Source organism: Fringilla coelebs, assembly GCF_963513975.1.
Source record: "Fringilla coelebs genome assembly, chromosome: 1".
In the NCBI taxonomy this organism is placed as follows: Eukaryota; Metazoa; Chordata; class Aves; order Passeriformes; family Fringillidae; genus Fringilla; species Fringilla coelebs.
In genome coordinates this window covers 92601995-92613183 of record NC_140028.1, presented here as the reverse complement: position 1 = coordinate 92613183, position 11189 = coordinate 92601995, and the positions used below count along the sequence as shown (strand labels likewise).

Below are 11189 nucleotides of genomic sequence, written 5' to 3'. Positions count from 1 at the left end.
TGCTCTTGGAGATTCCACAAGGCTGTGGAAATACACCTCCTCATAGGCATCCACCACTGGGGCCCACATCCAAGAGATGATCCAGTGTTAGGCAATCCTACAGTCAGACACCAGTTGCCATTCCTAAAATCTATTTTTCTTCTACGTTGATCTTCATTGTAAAATCCTTTCAGTAAACTTGCTTTCTTCCACCTTTTCTAAAGGGCTACTACTTTTCTTTCCAAAGCAATTACACTGGAAATATGGTCTATTAGGGTAAAAAAAAAAAGGAGGGGGGAGGGGGAGTATCTTTGGTGATACATCCTTGTGAGGCTTTGTTCTGGGTACTTCCTGTAGTGAGGGACTTGTCTTATTGCAAGCAGCAAGGAACAGAGAAATATTTGCTGTTTATGTACATATGCACATATGTAGCTGTTGTGCAGACTGACTTCCTGAAGCTATCTGGAAACAACAACTTGTGTCAGCAAAGGGTCCCCAGAGAAACAATCCGTTTGCCAACACTGGACTTTATTATAATGGAGAACACAAACCACATAGGCAGGAAACCATAAAACCCCTCAAGTTAACTGTAGCCAACGGCCAAGGGGCCTGGGGCGGCAGCGGGAACCGGAGCCGGGCAAAGGGAGGGAAGCAGTTCCAGGCCTGTTGCTCGCCAGTGGATGTAGCCGGATGTTGTCGCCCGTCCCATCACCACGCCTGGCCGTTTTCTCCGCTGATTTTAATCAGTGCCCAGACCCAAGAGGAAGTTAATCACTAACCACACCGCCTGGACACAGCAAGGTGTCCCGGCCGGGCGGGGCTGGGCGCACCCCTCCGGTGGGCTGCCTATCCGCCCCGGGCCGGGCGGGGATGCTCCGGGGGACACGCGAGGCCACCTGCACAGACGTGGGATTTGCAAATGACCCTGGACAGGAAAGGCGTTGCATGCAAAGGGGGCTAACCGGGAAAGTTCCCAGGCGGTGAGTGGCGTGGAGCTGCTGATGGGGTTTTTTGCAAGGCAAATACAACCCAGGAATTCACGGGGATAAGGCAGAGCAAACATTAACCTCCTGCGCCGGTGGCTTTGCGAAACAGCTCTTTTAGCTTGCTGCTCCTTTTTCATGGAGAAAGAGTTCGTGGCTCAAAGCCAGCTGTAAATTAACAACTAAGTGAAACCATTATGTCAGTGGGATGCGTTAATCGGTTTACAAAACACTGCTCGAGGTACGATGCATATTCGTAGGCAGGAAGGGAATGCAGCCGGGTACCCGGGACGTAGAAACCCAGCGGGGTCACCGGCCTCGGCCCCGTCTGGCGGCCAGCGGGGAGGAGGGGACAAGGACCTCCCCCATGAGCCCCCAGCATCCCTACACAGCTGACGGCCGGGGTTTTGCTTACGCTTTGCGCCTTAGGAAGTCTTCATTAAAGTGACCCGGAGGAACTATTTTGGATGGGGGGGGTGGGCGAGGGGCCCCACTGCCGCTCGCTCGTTCGCGCCGGCCGTTCTCACCCGAACTACCAGGGCAGAAAGGAAAACATGAGAGGAGGGGGAATCTCTTTAAAGGGAAAATAATCTCAACCCGCGGTCCGCCGGAGCGAGCTGCCCCGGGAGGCGAAGCGCCGGGAGATCGGGACCCCCTTGCCCTGGAGCACCCGCAGCCCCCGCCGGTACCGCCGCCACTCCCCGGCCGTGCCCCGGTCCCGGTCGGGCGGTTCGGCAGCGCGGCCGCCCCTCCCTCCCCGGCCCCTCCCGGCGGGGCCGGCCGCCGCCGTGCCGTCCGGAGAGACAAAACACACCTGCCCCGAGGGGGCTGGGGACGTAACAATGATGACAAGGGCAGCCCAGTATTAGGGTTCAGTTCCAGCTGATTTTATTTCCTTCCCGAAGAAAAAAAAAAAAAAAAGAAAAAAAAAGAAAATAAAAACAAAACAAAAGAGAGGTTATTTACAGAAGGTATATCAACAATCTGACAGGCAGTGAACTTGACATGGTTAGCTGGCATGATTTTTTTCTTTTTTTTTTTCCTTTCCCCACGTTGTGTTGTGGGTGACCATAGACCAAAAAAAAAAAAAAAAAAATCTACACAGCATATTGCACAGGATGGATGACCAAAAAAATAACAAAAAAAAAAAAAAGGAACAAAAAAGTTAAACCCTTAACGGAACCACCTCATTAGGCAGACGTCCTAGTGCCTGTCATGTTATATTAACATACATAAACACACAATCTTCTTTTTTGCTTATTATAATACAGACTTAAATGTACAAAGATGTTTTCACTTTCTTCATCTTAAACACAACAGCTATAAACCTGAATACATATGCTATCATCATGCCATAAGAGACTAAAACAATTATATTTAGCGACAAATAGAAAGGATTAAATAGTCAAATACAAGAATGAAAAACGCAGTACATAGTGTCGCGAACTCAAACCGGCATTTCGATAGATCCAGTGGTTTAAACGGCACGTTTTTGCTTAGAAAAAAAGTGCAAAAGATGTGGTTTACAAGTTAAAGGTACAGGATCCCTTCTGTGTAAATGCACCAGTTGCTTCACTTCATCCGGGGACAGGTGGCTCCCCAAAACGGTAGCATACAGTGTGAATCCCTTCCCCCGGGCCCCCGGCCGCCCCCTCCGCGGGGAGGCGGGGGGCTGCGGAGCGGGCGGCGGCGGGGGCGGTGAGGGATGCTGTCACTTTAAGATGCCTGCAGATTGGAGTGTAAACATGGACAAAATAGGGGCTGATTCGTGGGTGTGTGAGAGTGTGAGTGAGCGTGAGCGCGCACACGCGTGTGAGATACTAACCAGCGGCCCTGTTGTTAAAATCAGGAAATCCAAACAGCGATTTACACCGATTTACACCCCCTTTATATATTTTTTACAAAAATACACTGAGAAAATAATCAAACGTTTTCATCTCTCTTCTCTTTTTGTTTTTAAAAGTGTCAAAAGTCTACATTTAAATATAAAAAATTAAAAGTTAAAACTCTAGCCCTTCAGTGAAGGAGACATAAAAATGGTGCGGGTAACAACGAGAACTACCAAAAAAGGACAAAGAAATACAAAGTCAAAAATGTTTGGCCAGTATAAATACGTCCACTTATAAAATGGCATCCGATTACATTTACAAGGAAAAAAAAAACAATACGAGGATGGAGCATCGGTGAGAAAAAACAGTCTTTTCATTTACAGCTATAAGGAACAAACACATACATACTCTGAGAAAAAATTTGGTCCTGAATTTTCATTTTTTTAAAGTCCAGCACAGATTTGAGTTGCGTTTGAATCCTTTAAAGAGTTAAGAATGAAAAAAAGCTGGTGATATTTTTGTAGGAATCAAACATAGCGCCATCTATCTGCTTTTATATTATCCTAACACTAGTTTTGTTTTTTTTAAACTGTTCAACAGTCTTACAGAAATCTTGAAAAGATAGACAGTATAACATGCTATATTAAACCCCACCAGTGAAATAATCCAACACCATCACGATTCTGAGTAAGAAGAAAAAAACTACTTTTTTTTTGTATTTTCGGGTTTGTTTTTTTTTTTTTTTTTTTTTTTTTTTTGCAAAAGCCATCGCCCTCAGTTTCCCCTGTACCACATCATGACAGAAACTGTTCCCACTCGGTCTCTGTTTCAAAAGAAGTTTTCAGTTTTTTTGAAGTTTCAGCCTTATTTTTCTCTCTACATATTACATGAGGTGACTGAGAAAAGCGCTGCCGCCACCTTATCTGTACGTGCAAATCCATTTCAGTTTATTATTATTTACCCCCACCGTATTTCCAAGACAGCTCTCAAGTGTAAGTCTGGCTCTTCTCCGCTTAACTAGGATCTCAGTCCAGCTCCATCCACCTCCTCCTCCTCCCAGCATTGTTGCCTCTTCTCACCGCAGAAGAAACCGGGACAGGATTTCTCCCCACAAATATGAACATTGCAAAGGATTTGGGTGGATTTTCTGTTCTTTTTTTTTTTCCCAAGCAGTTCTGATCGCTCTTTCATTGGAAAGAGCGAATGCTCAAGACATCCAGTGTGCGCTCAGCACAACGCATCGCTCCCCCTCCTCTTTATTCGTATAAAATGGGCAATAACAAAGAACCCAGAGGTGTGTGTGGTTTCCCCTCCCTCCCCCTTTCTCTCTCTCTTTTCAGGAAATAAAAAAAAGGGAAAAGGACAGCGTCTCGCTCCCGCCAGTCTCTCAAAAAGCATCGCCAGGGTCCTCTCTCGGAGGGGGTGTGTGCGGGTCCGTCTGCAGCCGGAGGAAAGGGACTGCTGGCCTTTCCGCAAGGAGAGGGCGATCCCGCTCCTTCCCCAAGCTCAAGAAGCAGTCTTTCAACAGCACCTTCCCAGAAACAAGCAAAACACTTCCTCCCCCCTCAAAAAGAAAAAAAAAAACTTCAAAACACAAACACCAAACAAAACAGAAAAAGACACAAAAGCGCCCGGCGGGGTGGGCGAGTCCTGCCGACAGCCACGCGCGCCGGTGCCTCCTCCAGCAGGGCCCGGCTCTCGCCTCAGTAAGTGAAGACCAGGTTGGAAATGCTGGACTCCAGCCAGTCCCCCGAGATCATCTCACTTACCTCCGGCGTGCAATAGTCCGGGAACTCAAAGTGCGAGCCCGAGCCAGGCTCGAAGTTAAAATCCAGGTCCCGGTCGAGCACCGAGGAGCTGAAGCTGCCCAGGGACATGCTCTCAAAGCCGGGGCTGGGGTTCAGGTCCAAGAGGTCGTCCTCAAACTCGTCGTCCGACGAAGAGGAGCCGGAGGAGGAAGAGGAGGAGGAGTGGGAGGACGCGGATGAGGAGTGCGCCGTCGAGGGGGCCGGGGAGGAGGCGCGCAAGCTGGTGTAGCTGCGGTGATCCGAGGGCGAGCCGGAGCCGGAGGGTGAGGGGCAGGCAACGCCGCCGCAGTCCCCGTCGGGCCGACCCGCGCCGCCGCCTCCCTCCTCGTAGAGGCTCAAGGGGTCGCCGGCCTCCGCCGAGCTGCTCAGCGTGGGGCTGCCGGGCACGGCGCCACCGGGGGAGGCGGAGGCAGCCGCCGCCTGCCCGCTCCCGAAGATGTAGACCCGCTTCAACTTCTTCTCGGCGAGCGGCTTGCCGGGTCCCGAGGGCGCGCCCGCCGCCCCCCGGGGCTTGTAGAGCGCCTGGTGCTCGGGCGGCAGCAGCGCGGCCGAGGGCTCCCCGGGGAACGGGGCGGCCTTACCCCCCGCCGCCTTGCCGTGGGGCTTGCCGCCCGCGCCCGCGCCGCCGCCGCCCGCGGGGGAGGGCTTGGAGCCGCCGCCGCCGCCCTTCTTCGGGGCGGGCTTGGCGGGGGCCGCGGGGCCGCCGGAGCCGCCGCCCGCGCTGCCCCCGCCGGCGCCGCCCCCGCCGCCCTTGTCCGCCTTGTCGCCGGGCTTGGCGGAGCTGTTGCCCGACTTCACCTTCTTCCTGGGCCGGTACTTGTAGTCAGGATAGTCCGCCATGTGCTTGAGGCGCAGCCGCTCCGCCTCCCGGATGAAGGGGATCTTGTCGCTGTCCTTGAGCAGCTTCCAGCGCTTGCCCAGGCGCTTGGATATCTCGGCGTTGTGCATGTCGGGGGACTGCTCCATGATCTTTCGCCGCTCGATCTGTGACCATACCATGAAGGCATTCATGGGCCGCTTTATGTGCCCGCTGGGTGTCTTGCACCAGCTCGGGTCATCCGCCTTACCCCCCGTGGAGGCGGTGGAACCCGGCGTGGGGGAGGAGGCGATGCCCAGCTCGATGCCGGCCCCGGAGTCGGAGGTCTCGGCGGCCAGGAGCGCCTCCGTGTTCTCCGCCGTGTTGGTCTGCTGCACCATCGCGGCGGCGGCGGCGGGGGGCTCGCCGGGGCTCAGCGCCGCTCCGGAGCTCAGCGCCGCTCCGGCGCGGGGCAGGGCGCGCAACTTCTCACAGCGGCACCGGGACGGCGCAGCCCCCCGCGGCCGCGCCCCCGCTCCCCGCACCACTTGTACTTCCACACCGGCGCCTCGTCCCCGGCGGCGCGGTCCTCTCCCCCTCGAGGCGGCGGCGGCGGCAGCAGGCAGCAGGAGTGGCGGGGCCGTCCGCGGTCAGACAAGAGTTTCTGCAAAAGCAGCGCCGCGAGCCGCCCGTCCAAGTTTGCGCTTTTTTTTTTTTTTCTTGGGGTGTTGGGCTTTTTTGGTTTGCCTTTTTTTTTTTGTTGGAGGGGGGTGTCGGTCTGCTTTTTTTCCTCACCACATCGGGTTTCCCCCCTCCCCGAAGCAGCTGGTCCAGTTCACAAGCGCGTTCAGCCTGCCCGCGGCGTTTCAGGAGAGCGGCACTCCTGCCGCCGAAAGTCTCTCAGCGCTGGGCACGGCCAGCGTGCACCGCCGCGGGGGAGGGGGTAGGCGGCGCGCCCCCGAAGCCCCGAAAATCCCGGCTCCAGGACCCGTGGTGGCGGCGGGGCCGGTGGCCAGGAGTTTGTGCAGGTTGGATATGGCAGTTGCGAGGTACCGAGCGACAAGGAAACCCCTCGGGATAAGGCAAAAAAAGGAAAAAGAAAAAAAAAAAGAAATAAGGCAAAAATAATAATAATTGAAAAAATCGCCGTAAAAAAAGAAAAATAAAAAAGCGCTCGTGCATGAACGAGTGTGTACGTCCCCGGCAGGAAGAGCGGCGAGCCGGGCGCCCAGCTCCGTTCTCCTCCTTCGTCCTCTGCCGACGGCGGTGCTGCTGCTGCTGCTCCGCGCGAGCGGAGCCCCGCGGAGCCGCCGCCGCCGCCTCCCGCGCTCGCCCGCCGGGCGCTGCCCCGCGCCCCCCGCACGCCGCGCTCCGCCGGCCGCAGCTGAGAGCGGACCCCGCGCCCGCCCCGCGCCGCTTTATCCTTTCGCAGCCCGCCCCGCGGCCAATCGCGCGCTGTATCCAACGCCCTCCGCGTGCCAAGCCCCGCCCGCCTCCCCGGGATTGGCGGCCGGCGCGGAGCGGTAATAATGGCCGCGTGCAATGGGAAGCGCCCGCGCTGACCTCATTCCCGGCGGCGGGGCGAACTTTTTAAAAGGGGCAGGAGGGCAGCGCCGCGCGCCGCCCCGCGCCTCGCCGCGCACGTGCCCGCGACCCCCCGGTCCCCCGCCCCCCGGCCGCGCTCCTCCCTCCCCTCCTCCCTGCCGGGGGAAAAAAAAATCAGGAAATCAGCAAAAAAATCATCGTAGTACAAATAATTAAAAAAAAAAAAGAAGAGAGAGAGAAAGGGAGAGAGAGGGATGAAGGCGTCCCGCCCCCGCGCGCCGCGGCTGCGGGGCGGCGAGCGGGGACACCTGCGCGCACAAAGGGCCGGGAGGGTGTTCCTGCCGCCCCGGAGCCGCCGCACAGCCCAGCGGGCAGCGCTGCCCGGGGAATGCCGCAGGGCGCCCCGCGCCCGTCCCCACGCCCACACGCGGAGTGCCACGGAGGGGTCGCCGGCCCTGGAGCAGCGCCCGCGAGGCGCTGCCGTCACGCCCCCTCCGCCACGGAGCTGGAGCGGAGCGCGCAGGGGGTGGGACGGGACCGGCGGCGGGCATCGGGCACGGTGCTGAGTAACCGCTGCCGCCCGTCCCAAATTGCCGGCGCGGAGCGAGGAAGAGGTGTTGCCCTTATCGCGTTTTTACCCTCCGACCCCTCTCCTGCGTTTCGCTACCTGCCGCTCCCGCATGCCGCGGTCCCACCGAGACGCCCGATCCCGGGGACTGGGACTGCGACCGGGGGTCCTGGCCCGGCCCCTCCAGGTCCCCAGAGAGCGGGAGGGGCCGCGGGAGGAAGAAGAGGTGCGCAGCCGGCAGGCAGGTACCGGCCCTGGGAGGGACGTGCTGCCGTGCTCCTGCCAGTCCGCCCCTCCGAGCAGGGCCCCGCTGCTCTCCGGGGTTCTTCCTTGGCTGTAAGGTGCTTTTCGGGTACTGCTGTTTGGTCCGTGCGCCCCTCCCTCTGTCCTGCCATGATCAGTAAGGAAGAAAAGCAGGGCAGTGAGGTCAGGCGCTGTGCAGCACCCCGGCAGGCCTCGTGTAATCAACCCCCCCTCCAATATTCAGGTAAAGGGGGGTAGTAAGACCATAAAAACAATGGCAGCGTTACTTCCCAAAGATTCCTCACATCACTTATCAATCAGGCCAGGGACCAGAAAAGCCATTAGGCAAAACAGCTGTGAAAATTTTTGCTCTACACACCACCGGTTAAAAACACCTTTTAAATCAGAAGCAAAATAATGGTTGGATACAGATAACATATCCAAGATTGAGGTCTAAAAATAAATTGCATATGTTTGCAAGAAAATTTTTGGTAGGATCTTTAGCAGAGTTTTTAGCTGGATTGAGAACTAGCTTTGAATATTAAGACCTCACACTGGATTCAAAGAACACTGTTGTGAAATGCTGAGAAAAATCCTGAATTCTCAGTATCTCCCTGGGTAGGCCACCTACGTTACTGAGACTATTTACAAAGATACAAATTAAATTATAGCTTTGCTTGCAAAAATAATACATTGGTTCCTCATACAGCCTGTGGATAAAATACTGCTTTCCTCTAGGTTGACGACATCCAGTGACATCAGTGGAGTTTCTCACCTTTACACTTTATAAGTAGTAAATCTCGCTGTGTTTTTCCCCTGCAGCCCCAAAGCTAAAATCAAGTCTCTTCCATCCTATACCACCAACATCTACAGAAATGGAGGCTCACTGTGGGTTTGGTGTCAGGAATAAGCACTGGCTTTTGCTTACACTCTTGGTTTTCATGTGCAGCAGCGTGAAAAACTGGGACTGGGAGCAGTCAGTAGCTTCTGGCTGCTCCACCTGTCAGCACGGTATCCAGCAGGATTTCAACCCCCAACTGTTGTATTTTACATATAAATATCAATTTGTTTAAACTACAAAGCGAGTAAAATATTCCCATGTTTCCAGACACAAATTAAAGCAAAACAAACAAACCCCAAACTGATAGGCAAACATAGAAAGAAAAGGCTTAAGAAGCTTTTCACTTGTTTGTGCTAAGTTCTGCAAGGTCTTGACCACCATAAATAAAATTCATCTCCAGGTGAGGAGGTGTCTTCCTGATGAAAGCAGCCACATCAATTTAATATTGGTTCAAAAAGTGGGGATGGACAGAAGAGTATTATTTCCTGAAAAGAAACTCCACAAAAGTGAAATTGAGGGCTACTTAATAAAGCAAGTGTAAGAACATGATGTGAAACTCTATAAAAAACATTTTACAACAATTTCTTAGCTGTTTCCTCAAAGTTAATTGCTTCCACCCCTAATCCTCCAGTGGCAGACTGAAAGTACTTTCCAGCTCCCCAAAATTTTTAAGCCTAGGCATAAAGCGCGAGCATTCAGCTTCCGTCTAAAAATGAAGTTTTAAGAGTATTGGCAAGGCTTCTTCGCGTTTTACAACTTAAAAAGCCTTGAAACTCCATTCTGTTTCCTGCGGGCTCGATGAGGCCGGGGACGCGGCACGGGACGCGAGGTGGCAGCGCTGAGCCTCTTCTGCCAGACGTGGGAAAACGCGGAGCTAGCGAGCCCGCGAGTCTTATTTTTTTAATTTTTTTCCCCCCTGTGGTTTTACGGTGCAGCATAACGCTGCAAGTTTCTGACTGAAATTCGGTGGGTTTGCACTAAAGAGCGGCAGTGCCCACGCAGTCAGCTGTGCGCCGCCGGAACAGCGTGCGAGTGATGCCAAACCCCGATGCGGGTTTAAGGCAGGGGCGCTGAAAACACCCCTCTCACACACCGGGACCTGCAGCTCGCCTTGCGCGTGGAGCGAGAGAGATTGCTCGGGAACAATACTCCGGACAAATCTACTGCAGGACTGGGCACGGCAAGCATTGATTCCAGCTTTCCTGTCCCTGGAAGCGTTCAAGACGGGGTTGGATGGGGCCCTGAGCAACATGATCTAGTGGGTGGTACCCCTGCCCATGGCAGGGGGGTTGGAATTAGGTCATCTTTAAGGTCCCCTTCGACCCAAACCGTTCTATGAATCAATGATTCTGTGATTGATTGCAGGTGCTCTGTGAATCAGCACGCAGTCCCCGCCGGTTAAAACGCCTTAAGGACACTCAGATTTAGCACCGCTCTTCCTCCCCCCTCCCCGCCTTCTGTTTTAAACTGAGGATTTCCAGCGCACAGGCTCCTTTAACTGCAGCCCTTGCCGTTGATCTTTTCCACACCCCCAGCTCCATAGGCTGTGGGAAATGCTTTGCAGCCTACTCCGCCTGAGCTCTCGGGAGCAGACCTTCCCTCCCGTGAGCGTGTTCCTGCGTGCCCTCGCCGGCGCGGAGCGCTTCCCTGCCCTGGCGCAGCGCAGCCGGGAGCCCCCGCAGCTGCCGCGGCCGCCTCTTACCCCCTGCCCCTCCCCGCTCCGCAGCCGCCCCGGCCCGGCCGCTCGGGTTCATCAACCCGCACGACAGTTCCGCGCTGTGAGCCCAGCAGGTGCCCCCGGCCCGCAGGGATGTGCGGAGGGGCGCGGTGGGCGCTCCCCGGGCGGGTATGCCCGCAGGGCGCGGCTCTCCGCGCCCCCGCCGCCCCCCGAGGTCCCCGCGGCGGGGCAGGGCAGGGCAGGGCCCGGTGGCGGCGGCCCCGCGGGACTGAACCCGCTTGGGCCGTGCTCACCTGCACGGGAGGGACAGGGCTCTGACCCGGGTGCGTCCTGAGCAGTGACATCCGAGGGTCGGCCAGCCATCCTAGGGGACACGCTGCGGGAAATAAGTGAATGAATGAAAGGCGATTCACGAACATCTTGCTTTCCGTGCCCCCGTGACGGGCATCTACAGAGTGGGGAAAGGTGGCATCTTATTTATCTTGAAGAAACCCCTCTATTATTTCTGAGTGTTTTCCTCTCTGCAAGCAAAATTCACCTCTGTAACACATATTTTTCCTGACATTTTGTGCCGCCTTTGAAATAGGTGTATTGGGGTTATTTTAACCTTCTTGAACTGCAAATGACGAGGCCAGAGCAGAGGTATCCTGCTGAAGAACACATTCCCCACCACCTTTCTATTGCCTATTTTGATCCAAAGAAAATAAAGTAGACTAAATACTTGCCATTAAGGGGGAAAAATAAAAAAAAGGCATGGCTTTTGAAATAACATGATGATAACAGATATTCATCAAAGATCAAAGAGCATGCTTAAGGATCAGAGGTGTAAACTGAGACATGAAAGAGGGCCCTCCTTCTTCGTCCTGTTTGCAAGAAGAAAACTCCATTGTACAATTGCATCACTCCGATTCACAGTGTA

General features: G+C 54.9%; 1 protein-coding gene across 1 annotated transcript; it reads right to left on the bottom strand.

The window, feature by feature from the left end:
* Nucleotides 1–1623: 1623 nt before the first annotated feature.
* Nucleotides 1624–5796, bottom strand: SOX4 (SRY-box transcription factor 4; the record flags this gene model as incomplete). Its single annotated transcript, XM_084202980.1, has 1 exon — nucleotides 1624–5796. One exon carries the CDS (start codon nucleotides 5794–5796, stop codon nucleotides 4495–4497), a length of 1302 nt encoding a protein of 433 aa, XP_084059106.1. The 3' UTR covers nucleotides 1624–4494.
* Between the last annotated feature and the right edge of the window lie 5393 nt (nucleotides 5797–11189).